Source organism: Scyliorhinus canicula, chromosome 13, assembly GCF_902713615.1.
Source record: "Scyliorhinus canicula chromosome 13, sScyCan1.1, whole genome shotgun sequence".
Taxonomy (NCBI): Eukaryota; Metazoa; Chordata; class Chondrichthyes; order Carcharhiniformes; family Scyliorhinidae; genus Scyliorhinus; species Scyliorhinus canicula.
The window spans coordinates 46,317,022-46,334,728 of record NC_052158.1 but is presented as its reverse complement, the minus strand read 5'-3'; the positions used below and the strand labels follow the sequence as shown (position 1 = coordinate 46,334,728).

Sequence of the window (17,707 nt, the reverse complement as noted above, 5' to 3'; positions counted from 1 at the left end):
GAGGGAGAGAGACCGAGCGGGAGAGAGACCGAGAGGGGGAGAGAGACCGAGAGGGAGAGAGACCGAGAGGGATAGCGACCGAGAGGGGGAGAGACCGAGAGGGAGAGACCGAGAGGGGGAGAGACCGAGAGGGAGAGAGACCGAGAGGGAGAGAGACCGAGAGGGAGAGAGACCGAGAGGGGGAGAGACCGAGAGGGAGAGAGACCGAGAGGGAGAGGGACCGAGAGGGGGAGGGACTGAGGGGGGGAGTGACCGAGAGGGGGAGGGAGAGAGACCGAGAGGGGGAGAGATCGAGAGGGGGAGAGACCGAGAGCAAGAGAGACCGAGAGGGGGAGGGACCGAGAGGGAGAGAGACCGAGGGAGAGAGAGACCGAGAGGGGGAGAGACCGAGAGAGTGATCGGGAGAGAGAGAGAGACGAGAGAGAGACAGACGGAGAGAGAGAGAGACCAGGAGAGAGAGATGGGGAGAGAGGGAGAGACCTGGGGAAGAGAGAGAGAGATAGGGAGAGAGAGAGAGAGACGAGAGAGAGACAGACAGAGAGAGAGAGAGGCAGGCAGAGAGAGATGGGGGAGAGAGAGAGAGATGGGGGGAGAGAGAGAGGGGGGGGGGGGGGGGGGGGGGGGGGGGGGGGGGGGGGAGAGAGAGCGAGAGACAGGGGGGAGAGAGAAAGAGACAGGCGAGAGAGAGGCAGGGAGAGAGAGAGAGAGAGAGATGGGTAGGAGAAAGAGAGAGATGGGGAGAGAGAGAGAGAGACCTGGGGAGAGAGCGAGAGACAGGGGGGAGAACAGAAAGAGAGACAGGGGGAGACATAGAGAGAGGACGGGAGAGTGGGAAGAGCGAGTAGACAGAAAAAAAACATGGGAGGAGAGAGGGAGAGAGACTGAGAGAGAATATTTGAATCTGATTTGAATTCTCCTGATACTTATGTCTCTCCTCCACACCCTCCCGTCACACCCCCCCCCCCCCCCCCCCCAAACAAACCTCACACACACAGTGCCGAGAGGGGGAGAGACCGAGAGGGAGAGAGACCGAGAGGGAGAGAGACCGAGGGGGGGAGTGACCGAGGGGGGGGAGTGACCGAGGGGGGGAGTGACCGAGGGGGGGAGTGACCGAGGGGGAGGGACCGAGGGGGGGAGAGACCGAGAGGGGGGAGTGACCGAGAGGGGGAGAGAGCGAGAGAGACCGAGAGGGAGAGAGACCGAGGGGGGGGAGTGACCGAGGGGGGGATTATCGAGAGGGGGAGAGACCGAGAGGGAGAGAGACCGAGGGGGGAGTGACCGAGGGGGGGAGTGACCGAGAGGGGAGACCGAGAGGGGTGACCGAGGGGGGAGTGACCGAGAGGGGGGCAGACCGAGAGGAGAGAGACCAGAGGGGAGAGACCGAGAGGCGGAGAGACCGAGAGGGGAGAGACCCGAGAGGCGGAGAGACCGAGAGGGGAAGAGACCGAGAGGGAGAGAGACCGAGAGGGAGAGAGACCGAGAGGGAGAGAGACCGAGAGCGAGAGAGACCGAGAGGGGGAGAGACCGAGAGGCGGAGAGACCGAGAGGGAGAGACCGAGAGGGAGAGAGACCGAGAGGGAGAGAGACCGAGAGGGAGAGAGACCGAGAGGAGAGAGACCGAGAGGGAGAGAACCGAGAGGGGGAGAGACGGATGAGGGAGGAGAGACCTGAGAGGGCGAGACGAGAGGGCGAGAGGGCGAGAGACCGAGAGGGTGAGAGAGCCGAGAGGGTGAGAGAGTCGAGAGGGCGGAGTGACCGAGAGGAGATGCGACCGAGAGGGAGAGAGACCGAGAGGGGAGAGAGACCGAGAGGGATGAGAGACCTGGGAGAGAGACCGAGAGGGAGAAGATGGGACCGAGAGGGATGAGGAGACCGAGGAGGGAAGAGACCGAGAGGGAGAGAGAGACCGAGAGGGGGTGGACTGAGAGGGGAGAGACCGCGAGGGAGAGAGAAGACCGAGGAGAGGGAGCGAGACCGAGAGGGAGGAAGACCGAGAGGAGGATGAACGAGACCGAGAGGCGGATGAGGGGGGGGGTTGGGGGGGAGACGAGAGGGGAGTGACCGAGAGGGAGGAGAGACCGAGGGGGAGAGATTTCCGAGAGGGAGAGAGACAGAGAGGCGGAGAGACCGAGAGGGAGAGAGACCGAGAGGGAGAGAGACCGAGCGTGAGAGAGGGACCGCGAGGGGGAGGACCGAGAGGGATGAGAGACCGCTAGAGGAGATGAAGACCGAGAGAGGGAGAGACCGAGAGTGAGAGAGACCGAGAGTGAGGGAGAGACCGAGAGTGAGGGAGAGACCGAGAGCGAGAGAGACCGAGAGTGAGGGAGAGACCGAGAGCGAGGGAGAGACCGAGAGGGAGAGAGACAGAGAGGGAAGAGCAGAGAGGCGGAGAGACCGAGAGGGAGACGACGAGAGAGAGACGAGAGGGACGGAGAGACCGAGAGGGGGAGAGACAGAGAGGGAGAGAACCGAGAGGGGGAGAGAACCAGAGGAGAGACCGAGAGGGGGGAGACCGAGAGGGGAGAGACCGAGAGGGGGTAAGACCGAGAGGGAGAGACCGAGAGGGGGACCGAGAGGGGGAGAGATCCGAGAGGGGGAAGAAGACCGAGAGGGAGAGAGACCGAGAGGGGAGAGAGACCGAGGGAGAGACCGAGGGAGACCGGAGGGGAGAGACCGAGAGGGATAGCGACCGAGAGGGGAGAGACCGAGAGGGAGAGAGACCGAGGGGGGGAGCGACCGAGGGGGGGAGTGACCGAGAGGGGGAGAGCGAGAGAGACCGAGAGGGAGAGAGACCGAGAGGGAGGAGAGACCGAGAGGGGGAGAGACCGAGAGGGAGAGAGACCGAGAGGGAGAGGGACCGAGAGGGGAGAGAGACCGAGAGGGGGAGAGACCGAGAGGGAGTGAGACCGAGAGCGAGAGAGACCGAGAGCGAGAGAGACAGAGAGAGGGAGAGACCGAGAGGGAGAGAGACCGAGAGGGAGAGAGACCGAGAGGGAGAGTGACCGAGAGGGAGAGAGACCGAGAGGGGGAGAGACCGAGAGGGGGAGAGACCGAGAGGGAGAGAGACCGAGAGGGGGAGAGACGAGAGCGAGGAGACGGGGAAGAGACCTTCAGGGGTACCGAGAGGGAGACCGAGGGAGATGAAGAGAGAGGAGACCCGGAGAGGAAGTCCGAAAGGCAGAGATAGATTCAATGAAAGCAGAAGAGACAGAGAGAAAGACCGAGAGGAGAGGCAGTGTGACAGAGAGAAACGGAAAGCGACTTACATACATAAACAGCGAGATATGGAGGGAGGCGGAGAGAGAGGCAGGGGGAGAGAGAGAGAGAGAGAGAGAGACAGGGAGAGATAGAGGCAGGGGGCGAGAGAGAGAGAGAGAAAGACAGGCAGAGATAGAGAGAGGTGGAGAGAGAGAGAGACCGGGGGAGAGAGAGAGAGAGACGAGAGAGTGGCAGACGGAGAGAGAGAGAGGCAGGCAGAGAGAGAGAGATGGGGAGAGAGAGAGAGAGACAGGTGGAGAGAGAGAGTGATCGGGGAGAGAGAGACGGACGAGAGAGAGACAGACAGAGAGAGAGAGAACCAGGAGAGAGAGATGGGGAGAGAGAGAGAGACCTGGGGGGAGAGAGAGAGAGAGACAGGGGGAGAGAGAGAGAGAGAGACAGACGGAGAGAGAGAGAGAGGCAGGCAGAGAGAGATGGGGGGGGGGGGGGGCAGAGAGAGAGAGATGGGGAGAGAGAGAGATGCCTGGGGGGGGGGGGGGGGGGAGGGGGGGGGGAGAGACAGGGGGGAGAGAGAGAGAGAGACAGGCAAGAGAGAGGCAGGGAGAGAGAGAGAGAGAGAGAGAGATGGGTAGGAGAAAGAGAGAGATGGGGAGAGAGAGAGAGAGAGACCTGGGGAGAGAGCGAGAGACAGGGGGAGACAGAAAGAGAGACAGGGGGAGACAGAGAGAGAGAGAGAGACAGGGGGAGAGTGAGAGAGCGAGAGACAGAAAAAAACATGGGAGGGAGAGAGAGAGAGAGACTGGAGAGAGAATATTTGAATTCTGATTTGAATTCTCCTGATACTTATGTCTCTCCTCCACACGCCTCCCTTCACCCCCCCCCCCCCTCCCCCCCCCAAACAAACCTCACACACACAGTGCCGAGAGGGGGAGAGACCGAGAGGGAGAGAGACCGAGAGGGGGAGAGACCGAGAGGGGGAGTGACCGAGGGGGGAGTGACACACAGTGCTGGGCAAAGTTTCCAACACATAAACCCCTTGACCTAGCCCACCTGGGAACAAATAAAAACCACAACAATTGTTCCACTTACAATGTGATTATCTTTCCCCCAACCTTTCCTCAACCCTCAGTCCTGAACCTCCAACACTATCGGAGCTGGTCTTTGGGCATCAGGACAATCACAGTTTTATGTTCAAGGTTATCGGGGTCAACAGGAATGTGGGGTCAAGGTTACAATCAGATCAGCGGGATCTTATTGAATGAGTAATCAGGCTGAGGGGCCGAATTGCCTCCTCCTGCTCCAAATACGTGTGCTCGGAAATGTCCTGACAACTTTCTCAAGTGTCCCAGTTTTCAGCCAACACTTGACATAAACCATTCTTGAGATTTCTTGTCAGTTTGTCGCCTTTCCTTCATTTTAAAACCCCTTACTTTTCCACTTTCTCCCCTCTGGAGTCCCCTCTCACTTCCCCCCCACCCCCACCCCCACCCCTTCCCCGGGATACACTCAATATCGGGGAGCCCCCAGCAGAAATAGTCCTCTCATGTTGGGGTCACCATTGGGAACCTGAATGGCCCACCCCGCCTCCGTCCCATCAACATGCACCCAACGTTAATCAAGACACTCCCACGCACAGATATCCTCATTACCAGGAGTGAGGGGCCGGGGAGTGAGGGGCCGGGGAGTGAGGGGCCGGGGGGGTGAGGGGCCGGGGGGGGTGAGGGGCCGGGGAGTGAAGGATGTCAAATGAAAGAATAACAACGGTGCGCGCTCGCCAGAAATACCAGAATGGCTCAGTCTGGAGATCCTCCGGAGATCCTGCAGCGACCCTCCTTCGATAGCACCTTCCAATCCCGTTACCTCTACCATCTAGAAGGACAAGGAGAGCAGACTCATGAGGAACACGACCACCTGGAGGTTCGCCGCCGAGCCGCTCACCACCCTGACTTGGAAATATATCAGCCGTTCCTTCACTGTTACTGGGTCAAAATCTTGGAGTTCCCTCCCTAACAGCAGTGTGCATTTACCTAAACCACAGGGACTGCTGCAGCTCAAGAAGGCAGTTCAGCACCAACTACTTGAAGGGCAATCAGGGATGGGCAATAAATGCCAGACAAGCCAGCAACAACCCACATCTCATGAACCAATAGAGAACAAAGAACATAGTAGGATTAGCAACGGAAATGGCACAATACAGGCGACTAACCAGCTGTACTTCATTCTCCCTGTGTCGATCCATGAAACTCCTCGATAGCGGGCATTTTCTCTCTCTCCACGTTGACACGTCATTGCGTTCCCAGTCTCTTTCAAGGGGAAGAGCTGACTGTTTATGGTCATCACTGCTCCCAATTTCAGCCAAGGCTGTCCCATTCTCACCGGCATGACCCTCACCTGCACAAGTGGGGACTTGGCTCAACGGTAGAATGCACCCTCTGCACATCTGAGCCCCCCCCCACACCCATTCCCTACCCCCCAACCCCAATTCAATCCCAGGCATCTCCAACCACTAATTGCCTGAAGAAAACAGGGTAGGTGGAAAGGTGAGCTGAGAGGAGGATAAAAAGCATCTACAAAGGGAGGGGGGATACAAGGTGGAACGAGTGAGCAAAGAAATTGGAAGATTGGATTCCAATGTCCCTTCTGCACTGTAAATTCGATGATAAATGAGAACCTGTTCACTTTAGCAGGGAGAACAGAAAAGCAGAATAATCACCAAAATGGAGAGGTTATTTTTAAGGTGCAGAGGGATCTGGGTGTCCCGGTACAGAAATCACAAAGAAGTTGGTAAGCAGATGCAGCAAGTGATCTGGAAGGCAAGTGAAATGTCGACGTTTATTGCAACTCCCTTATGAAATATAAAAGTAGGGATATTTTGCTGAAGTTGTACAGAGCGTTGGTAAGACCACATCAGGAATACTGTGTACAGTTTTGTTCCCCTTATTTAAGAAAGGGCTTAATTGTGTTAGATTCAATTCAGACAAGGTTCAACAGGTCAATTCCTGGGGTGAAAGGGGTTTGTCTTATGAAAAAAGGTTTGATCAGGTCTCCTCTGATCTTCAAGGGGCTCCAGTGGAGAGCGCTGACTCTTCCTTTCATCCGCGAGTTGTCAGAGTCGGATCCTATTCAATTTCCCAAAACAGTCTTCCAGGTGCCTTTCAGTGTCTCTGAAGTCAATCATCCCTTTAACTGTCAGTGGGCCCTTTAAGAAACCAGGTGCCACTTTTGAGGTTCCTGTTAATTGTCCAAAATGCTGGTCCTCAGCTCTTTTTTACCGTATGTGGAGTCTGTCTGTCACTGGTGGGGGTGGGGATGGAGGATGTGGCCCTTTAAATATGCCAGCCTCTCCGACAATGCCAGTACTTAGTCCCTGAGGCTGTCCCTTAAGCTGCTGGGCAGAGGGAGGGCCTCAAGGTCTCCACTGGCCAGCTGGAGGTTGAGTGCCCGGCGGCACAGGTCCTGCAAGGTGGGCACCTTGCACAGCAGGGGCCTGCGCAGCAGTAGGGGCATTGGATCCTGGCCCCTGCCCCGCCGCCTATACAGAGCCGCACCGGCACCCGACAGCCGCACGTAGTAGTCGGCCAGCTTGACCACGCAGTTGTAGGCGACAGCCTCAGGGGACGGAGACGCGGGTGTCCCCCCACCCTCTGTTTCCAGGTAAAAGATCCCCCCACCAGGGGCCTGGGCCTCCCGTTGGCACACCCGCAGGTTGGTAATGCCTGTTTCGGTCCGCACACTGAGAGTGAAGAGATGCCTGGGGTCGGCCGAGTCGCGCAGCAGGAAGGTGCCGACCGGCTGACCGGACAGCCGCTCCTTGGCCTCTGTGCCCGACAGAGCGGCCCAGTAGAAGCCACTGGACTCCAGCCGCTCCAATGCACCCTCCACCTGCCCCAGGTCACCCGAGAATGCCTTGAAACGGTACCCAGCCTCCAGGCTAGTAAGGGCAACCGGTGCCTGGCCATCCTCAGACTCTAGCCTCTCCGCTCTCCTAGGTCCTCCAGACCCCCACGCTCTCCCCACTCTGCACTGGGGCAATTGATACCCCCCCTTTCCATCCCCGTCTGACGCCGTGGTTCCTTTAGCCAAACTCTTCCATCGCCAATTCCAGGTAAAGCTGCAAAAGAATGGAAACAGACAGAATTTAGATTGCACCTTCTAACAAACCGCAGGGGTTTGCATGGATAGAAAATTGACCAACTGAAAGAGAGAGTTGGGATAACAGAAGCTTTTTTTTTTATAAATGTAGTGTACCCAATCATTTTTCCAATTGGGGGGCAATTTAGCGTGGCCAATCCACCTAGCTTGCACATTTTTGGAATGTGGAGGCGAAACCCACACAACACGGGGAGAATGTGTAAACTCCACATGGACAGTGACCCAGAGCTGGGATCGAACCTGGGACCTCAGCACCATGAGGCTGCAGTGCTAACCCACTGCGCCACCGTGATGCCCCAACAGGAGCTTTTTCAGAACCTCTAACTCGTGGAGTGCCACAGGGATCCGTGCTGGGGCCACAATTAATTATTCACAATAGAAATTAATTATTTGGAAGGCGGCTTGCAAATCAGCTGTCTCCTTTACGTACTGCAATAAGAGAAAGCGTACTTCCATATTCAAACAAGTTTTCCGTATAAAATATGGAAAACCCATGCTAGTCGTCAATCACAAAAAGCTAGCATGCAAGTTCAGCAGTAATTGGGAAGGCAAATGGAATGTTGGCCTTTACTTCGAAGGAAATGGAGTGTAAAAATGGGGAAGGCCCACTAAAACTATACAAGGCCTCACCTTGTTAGATCACACTTGGGACACTGACAGTTTTGATCCCCTTATTCAAGGTAAGAAATACTGGCATTGGGGACAGTCCAGCGAAGGTTCACTCAGTTGATTCCAACTATGGAGTGATTTTCTTAGGAGGAAAGGTTGAATAGAACATAGAACATACAATGCAGAAGGAGGCCATTCGGCCCATTGAGTCTGAACCGACCCACTTCCACCCTATCCCCGTAACTCAATAACCCCTCCTCACCTTTTTGGTCACTAAGGGCAACTTTATCATGGCCAATCCACCTAACCTGCACATCTTAGATTGTGGGAGGAAACCAGAGCACCCGGAAGAAACCCACGCAGACACGGGGAGAACGTGCAGACTCTGCACAGACAGTGACCCAGTGGGGAATCGAACCTGGGACCCTGGTGTTGTGAAGCCACAGTACTATCCACTTGTGCTACCATGCTGCCCTAGGTTGGTTCTGTACTCATTGGAGTTTAGAAGAATGAGAGGTGACCGCATTGAAATGTGTAGGATTCTCAGGGAGCTTCACAGGGTAGATGGTGAGAGGATGTTTCCCCTTATGGGAGAGTCAAGGACCAGAGCAAGCATAATCTCAGAGTGGTGGGTTGTCCATTTAAGACAGATATGAGAAGAGCAACATGGCCAGGCATTACTGCCTCATAGTGCCAGGAACCCAGGTTCAATTCTGGCCTTGGGCGACTGTCCCTGTGGAGGTTGCATGTGTCTACGTGGGTTTCTTCCGGGTGCTCCGGTTTCCTCCCATAGTCCAAAGATGTGTAAATTAGGTGGATTGGCCATGATAAATTGCCCTTCACGTTCAATGGTTAGATGGGGTTTGTGGGGAAGTGGGCCGAGGTAGGGTGCTCTATCAGAGGGTTGGTGCAGACTCAATGGACCGAATCCTCTACTCCTGCACAACCCATTTCCACTTTTAAACTGCTAGCTTTTAATGCAATTTCCATATATTTAAAAACCGAAAATTCTGAATAAGATCAGCAAGTGTAGCAGCATTGGTGGAGAGGCAAAGAAGAGTTAAATGTCGCGAGTGCAAAATGATTTCTTCACTTGGCATTGCACAAGGGGAAGAATCCAACTCACCCTCACCAATGAACTCTTTATGCCCCACAACTGCGCACAGAGCCCGAGTGGGAATGTCTGCAAATATTAACACAACCCAATCCTCCGCCACTCAGCTAAACTCCCAAAGAAGCCCTCCACGTGAAAAGAAACTAATAAAAAAAATTAATAATCCAACAGATTAAAAATGAATCTCGCAGATGAAACAAAAGATGTGGATAGGGCTAGCAGAAGGCATGACGGACCGAAGGATCTCCCTCTGCACTGTGAGAAATGGGGGTGGGTGAGAGAAGGGTGGATTTGCAAGTGGCTGAAAGACACAGATACTCAAATATTACACAAGAGCACGGTTTGAAGCGAATGTTGCAAATAAGGAAGAATAAACAGAAATACTCACTTAAAACATCTTACCTCTATACCCCAGAGTTCAGATGGGATTTCTGTGAAAACATATTGCGAAGGGTGAAAGTGGTCTGCACAGCACAAGGAAGCAAACGGGCAGGTTACAGAGAGAACGAGCTGAACAAACTTAACGAACTCTGCAAAGTGTCTCTGAACTTGTTTCTGAGCCCAGGATCCGCCTGTCAATCATCCAGCTCGGTGACAGGTACACGTGGGGTCCTATCGTCCGTTTGGCTACACTACCAAACCACTGTCTGGCCCCGTCCGACAGTCCACACTGCCGATTGGCTGCCAGCTCTGCCCAGCCCCTCCCCCACCCTGCCCCCACTGGGGATTACTGGAAGCGGTTGTAATCAGCTGGGAAGCAACATGAGTTTCTGGTAAAAGGAGGCAGTTATGGGCAGAGGGAGAGAGAGAGAACGACAAACAGACAGTGACACAGAGCGATAGCAACACAGAGTGAAAGACAGAGTGAGAGGGAGACAGTTATAAACAGAGCGAGACAGCGACACGGATGCCCGAGTGGGCATCAGATAGAACACACAGATAGAAACAGAGAGAAAGATGGCCAGAGAGAGAGAATGAGGAAAATAGAGGGAGGGACAGAGAGAGTAGCAGCAAAGGAAGGGAGACAGCGACATAGGAGAGTAGGAAAGGAAAAGAGAAAGCAAGAGAGTGAGATAGGCAGACAGAAACACATAGACTGCAAAAGCGAGAGAGAGGGCGGGAGACATGGAGAGAGACAGCGAAAGACAGACACAGTGAGAGACAGCGAGAGAGACTGGCAGAGAGAAATAGAGGGAGGCAGAGAGGGAGAGAGATTGAGGAGTTGCACTAGAGAGAAGATTGAGGAGTGCTGCAGTGTCAGGGGGAGATGGATATAGAACAAAGAACAAAGAAAATTACAGCACAGGAACAGGCCCTTCGGCCCTCCGATCCAGATCCTTTATCTAAACGTTGCCTATTTTCCAAGGTCTATCCTCTGTTCCCCACCCGTACATATATCTGTCCAGATGCATCTTAAATGATGCTATCATGCCCGCCTCTACCACCTCCGCTGGCAAAGCACTCCAGGCACCCACCACCCTCTGCGTAAAAAACTTTCCACGCATATCTCCCTTAAACTTTTCCCCTCTCACCTTGAAATTGTGACCCCTTGTAATTGACACCCCACTCTTGGAAAAAGCTTGTTGCTATTCACCCTATCCATTCCTCATAATTTTGTAGACCTCAATCAGGTCTCCCCTCAACCTCTGTCTTTCCAATGAAAACAATCCTAATCTACTCAACCTTTCTTCACAGCTAGCACCCTCCACACCAGGCAACATCCTGGTGAACCTCCTCTGCGCCCTCTCTAAAGCATCCACATCCTTCTGGTAATGTGGCGACCAGAACTGCACGCAGTATTCCAAATGTGGCCTAACCAAAGTCCGATACAACTGTAACATGACCTGCCGACTCTTGTACTCAGTACCCCGTCCGATGAAGGCAAGCATGCTGTATGCCTCTTGACCACTCTATCGACCTGCGTTACCACCTTCAGGGTACAATGGACCTGAACTCCCAGATCTCTCTGTACATCAATTTTCCCCAGGACTCTTCCATTGACCATATAGTCTGCTCTTGAATTAGATCTTCCAAAATGCATCACCTCACATTTGCCTGGATTGAACTCCATCTGCCATTTCTCTGCCCAACTCTCCAATCTATCTATATTTTGCTGTATTCTCTGACAGTCAGCCTCGCTATCTGCAACTCCACCAATCTTGGTATCATCTGCAAACTTGCTCATCAGACCACTAATATCTTCGTCCAGATCATTTATGTATATCACAAACAACAGTGGTCCGAGCACAGATCCCTGTGGAACACCACTAGTCACCTTTCTCCATTTTGAGACACTCCCTTCCACCACTACTCTCTGCCTCCTGTTGCCCAGCCAGTTCTTTATCCATCTCGCTAGTACACCCTGAACCCCATACAACTTCACTTTTTCCATCAACCTGCCGTGGGAAACTTTATCAAATGCTTTACTGAAGTCCATGTATATGACATCTACAGCCCTTCTCTCATCAATTAACTTTGTCACTTCCTCAAAGAATTTTATTAGGTTTGTAAGACATGACCTTCCCTGCACAAAACCATGCTGCCTATCACTGATAAGTCTATTTTCTTCCAAATGTGAATAGATCCTATCCCTCAGTATCTTCTCCAACAGTTTGCCTACCACTGATGTCAAGCTCACAGGTCTATAATTCCCTGGATTATCCCTGCTACCCTTCTTAAACAAAGGGACAACATTAGCAATTCTCCAGTCCTCCGGGACCTCACACTTGCTCAAGGATGCTGCAAAGATATCTGTTAAGGCCCCATCTATTTCGTCCCTCGCTTCCCTCAGTAACCTGGGATAGATCCCATCCGGTCCTGGGGACTTGTCCACCTTAATGCCTTTTAGAATACCCAAAACCTCCCCCTTCCTTATGCCGGCATGACCTAGAGTATTTAAACATCCATCCCTAGCCTCAACATCCATCATGTCCCTCCCCTTGGTGAATACCGATGCAAGGTACTCATTAAGAAGCTCACTCATTTCCTCTGACTCCACGCATAAATTCCCTCTTTTGTCTTTGAGTGGGCCAATCCTTTCTCTAGTTACCCTCTTGCTCCTTATATACGAATAAAAGGCTTTGGGATTTTCCTTAACCCTGTTAGCCAAAGATATTTCATGACCCCTTTTAGCCCTCTTTATTGCGCGTTTGAGATTTGTCCTACTTTCCCGATATTCCTCCAAAGCTTCATCAGTTTTGAGTCGCTTCGATCTTATGTACGCTTCCTTTTTCATCTTAGCTAGTCTCACAATTCCACCCGTCTATCTCTCATTTTCACAGGAACATGTCTGTCCTGCAATCTAATCAACCTTTCCTTAAAAGACTCCCACATTTCAAATGTGGATTTACCCTTAAACAGCTGCTCCCAATCCATATTCCCGAGCTCCTGCCGAATTTTGTTATAGTTGGCCTTTCCCCAATTTAGCACTCTTCCTTTAGGACCACTCTTGTCTTTGTCCATGAGTATTCTAAAACTTATGGAATTGTGATCGCTATTCCCAAAGTAATCGCCGACTGAAACGTCAACCACCTGGCCGGGATCATTCCCCAATACCAGGTCCAGTATGGCTCCTTCCCGAGTTGGACTATTTACATACTGCTCTAAAAAACTCTCCTGGATGCTCCTTACAAATTCTGCTCCATCTACGCCTCCAACACTACATGAGTCCCATTCAATGTTGGGGAAGTTAAAAATCTCCCATCACAACCACCCTATTGCTCCTACATTGTTCTACAATCTGTCTACATATTTGTACCTCTACTTCACGCTCGATTTTGGGAGGCCTATAGTAAAGTCCCAACAATGTCACTGCACCCTTCCTATTTCTTAGCTCTATCGATATTGCCTCAGTGCTCGAATCCTCCATCGTGCCCTCCTTAATCACAGCTGTGATATCATCTCTGACTAGTAATGCAACTCCTCCACCCCTTTTACCTCCCTCTCTATCCCTCCTGAAGCATCTATACCCTGGGATATTTAGTTGCCAGTTTTGCCCATCCCTCAACCAAGTCTCAGTAATACCAATAACATCATATTCCCAGGTACTAATCCAAGCCCTAAATTCATCTGCCTTACCTGCTACACTTCTTGCATTAAAACAAATGCACCTCAGACCACCTGTCCCTTTGCGATCATCATCTCTTCCCTGTCTACTCTTCCCCTTAGTCACATTGAGTTTATTATCCAGTACCTTACTGGCTTTAGTTGCTGCTTCTTTACTGACCTCTAACTTCCTAATCTGGTTCCCATCCCCTTGCCACATTAGTTTAAAACCTCCCCAACAGTGTTAGCAAAAGCACCCCCGAGGACATTGGTTCCAGTCCTGTCCAGGTGTAGACCATCCGGTTTGTAATGGTCCCACCGCCACCAGAACCGGTTCCAATGTCCCAAAAATCTGAACCCCTCCCTCCTGCACCATCTCTCAAGCCACGTATTCATTCTGACTATTCTTAAATTTCTACTCTGACTGTTTCATGGCACTGGTAGCAATCCTGAGATTACTACCTTTGAGGTCCTACTTTTTAACTTGTCTCCTAACTCCCTAAATTCTGATTGTCGGACCTCATCCCGTTTTTTACCTATATCGTTGGTGCCTATATGCACCACGACAATTGGCTGTTCACCTTCCCCCTTCAGTATGTCCTGCAGCCGATCTGAGACATCCCCGACCCGTACACCCGGGAGGCAACATACCATTCGGGAGTCTCATTTTCGACCACAGAAATGCCTGTCTACTCCCCTTACAATTGAATCCCCTATGACTATAGCCCTGCCAGTCTTTTTCCCCCCCTTCTGTGCAGCAGAGCCAGCCACGGTGCCATGAGCCTGGCTATTACTGCCTTCCCCTGGGGAGTCATCTCCCCCAACAGTATCCAAAACGGTATACCTGTTTTGGAGGGAGATGACCACTGGGGACACCTGCACTGCCTTCCTGCTCTTTCTCTGCCTTTCGGTCACCCATTCCCTGTCTCCCTCACCAATCCTAATCTGCGGTGTGACCAACTCACTGAACGTGCTATCCACGACCTCCTCAGCATCGCGGATGCTCCAAAGTGAGTCCATCCGCAGCTCCAGAGCCGTCATGCGGTCTAACAGGAGCTGCAGCTGGACACACTTCCCGCACATGAAGGAGTCAGGGTCATCGGCCACGTCCCTGAACTCCCACATTGAGCACGAGGAGCATAACACGGGTCTGAGATCTCCTGCCATTTTTACCCTTTACCTTAACTGACTAAAAATAAAATATCAAATAATTAATAAGTGAAAGGAATAAAGGTTTTACTTACCAATCACAATACTCACCAACACACGAAGAGTTAAATTTTCCCCAGCTAATGCTAATTGGAGTACTTTCCTTACCAGCCAATCAGGTCACTGCTTTGCTGTGATGTCACCCTTCAAGGTAAGTTTTTAAAGAGATAAACTTACCTTCCCGACAACCCCAGTTGTTTTTTTTTGGTTAGAGAGGGGGTAGGGAGGGAAACACTGAGGAAGTGTTTCGGGTTCAACTGTCAGTTGACAACAGCTCCTTCACAAACCACCTTCAAATTACGCTGACCGCACTGCACGTATGCAAATTTCCCCGGAACAGCCAATCAGTAGCTCCGCTCTGCTGCCCTCTGCTGGATCCTATACTCTAAGATTTGAGCGTCATAATCCAGGCTGACACTTCCCCTGGTGCCAGTACTGGGGGAGTGCTACACTTTATATATTCTGGGATTTGAGTTCCATAATTCATGCACACTTTTAACAATTTGTCCTCTGCTGGAGAATGCCAGAATAACACACACGTGGATACGCACAGATACACAGAGTTATAAAGAAAGACACATACAAATACACAGCGATACAGACACATAGATACACTACGATATACAGAGAGACACACAGAGAGACACACAAAGATACACAGCGATGTACAGAGACACACAAAGATACACAGCGATGTACAGAGACACACAGAGATACACAGCGATATACAGAGAGACACACAGATACACAGAGATATACAGAGAGACACACAGATACACAGCGATATACAGAGAGACACACAGAGATACACAGCGATATACAGAGAGACACACACAGATACACAGCGATATACAGAGAGACACACAGATACACAGCGATATACAGAGAGACACACAGAGATACACAGCAATATACAGAGAGACACACACAGATACACAGCGATATGCAGAGAGACACACAGATACACAGCGATACAAAGAGACACACAGAGATACACAGCGATATACAGAGAGACACACAGATACACAGCGATATACAGAGAGACACACAGAGATACATAGCGATATACAGAGACACACAGATACACAGCGATATACAGAGAGAGACATACACAGATACACAGCGATGTACAGAGACACACAGAGATACACAGCGATACACAGAGAGACACACAGATACACAGAGATATACAGAGAGACACACAGATACACAGCGATATACAGAGAGACACACAGAGATACACAGCGATATACAGAGAGACACACACAGATACACAGCGATATACAGAGAGACACACAGATACACAGCGATATACAGAGAGACACACAGAGATACACAGCAATATACAGAGAGACACACACAGATACACAGCGATATGCAGAGAGACACACAGATACACAGCGATACAAAGAGACACACAGAGATACACAGCGATATACAGAGAGACACACAGATACACAGCGATATACAGAGAGACACACAGAGATACATAGCGATATACAGAGACACACAGATACACAGCGATATACAGAGAGAGACATACACAGATACACAGCGATATACAGAGACACACAGATACACCGCGATATACACAGAGAGACACACACAGATACACAGCGATATACGGCGAGACACGCACAGATACATAGCGATATGCAGAGAGACACACAGAGATGCACAGCGATATACAGAGAGACACACACAGATACACAGCGATATACAGCGAGACACGCACAGATACATAGCGATATACAGAGAGAGGCATACACAGATACACAGCGATATACGGCGAGACACGCACAGATACATAGCGATATGCAGAGAGACACACAGAGATGCACAGCAATATGCAGAGAGACACACAGAGATACACAGCGATATACAGCGAGACACACACAGATACAATGCGATATACAGAGACACACACAGATACACAGCGATATACAGAGAGACACACACAGATACACAGCGATATACGGCGAGACACGCACAGATACATAGCGATATGCAGAGAGACACACAGAGATGCACAGCGATATGCAGAGAGACACACAGAGATACACAGCGATATACAGCGAGACACACACAGATACAATGCGATATACAGAGAGACACACACAGATACACAGCAATATACAGAGAGAGACATACACAGATACACAGCGATATACAGAGAGAGACATACACAGATACACAGCGATATACAGAGAGACAATCAGATACACAGCGATACAAAGACACGCAGAGATACACAGCGATATACAACGAGACACACACAGATACACAGTGATATACAGAAAGACACACAGATACACAGCGATATACAGAGAGACACAGCGATATGCAGAGAGACACACAGAGACACACAGCGATATACAGAGAGTCACACAGAGATACACAGCGATATACAGAGAGACACACAGATACACATCGATATACAGCGAGACACAGAGATACACATCGATTTACAGCGAGACACACAGATACACAGCGATATACAGCGAGACACACAGAGATACACAGCGATATACAGCGAGACACACACAGATACAATGCGATATACAGAGAGACACACACAGATACACAGCGATATACAGCGAGACACACAGAGATACACAGCGATATACAGCGAGACACACAGAGATACACAGCGATATACAGAGAGAGGCATACACAGATACACAGCGATATACAGAGAGAGGCATACACAGATACACAGCGATATACAGCGAGACACACACAGATACACAGCGATATACAGAGAGACACACACAGATACACAGCGATATACAGAGAGAGGCATACACAGATACACAGCGATATACAGAGAGAGGCATACACAGATACACAGCGATATACAGCGAGACACACACAGATACACAGCGATATACAGAGAGACACACACAGATACACAGCGATATACAGCGAGACACACACAGATACACAGCGATATACAGTGAGAGGCATACACAGATACACAGCGATATACAGCGAGACACACACAGATACACAGCGATATACAGAGAGAGGCATACACAGATACACAGCGATATACAGAGAGACACACACAGATACACAGCGATATGCAGAGAGACACAGATACACAGCGATATACAGAGAGACACACAGATACACAGCGATATACAGAGAGACACACAGAGATACACAGCAATATACAGAGAGACACACACAGATACACAGCGATATGCAGAGAGACACACAGATACACAGCGATACAAAGAGACACACAGAGATACACAGCGATATACAGAGACACACAAATACACAGCGATATACAGAGAGACACACAGAGATGCACAGCGATATGCAGAGAGACACACAGAGATACACAGCGATATA

At 51.1% G+C, this 17,707-nt stretch overlaps 2 protein-coding genes across 2 annotated transcripts in view; both read right to left on the bottom strand.

Annotated features, from left to right (window-relative positions):
- The window catches only part of LOC119976646 (zinc finger protein 2-like), a 482,048-nt gene that overhangs the window by 45,330 nt on the left and 419,011 nt on the right, over window positions 1-17,707 (bottom strand). The window lies entirely within an intron of this gene.
- On the bottom strand, window positions 6,027-9,670 carry LOC119975590 (suppressor of cytokine signaling 3-like; the record flags this gene model as incomplete). Its single annotated transcript, XM_038815376.1, has 2 exons — window positions 6,027-7,330; window positions 9,483-9,670. Coding segments are annotated over 2 exons (939 nt in total), but the record flags the coding sequence as incomplete, so codon positions are not given.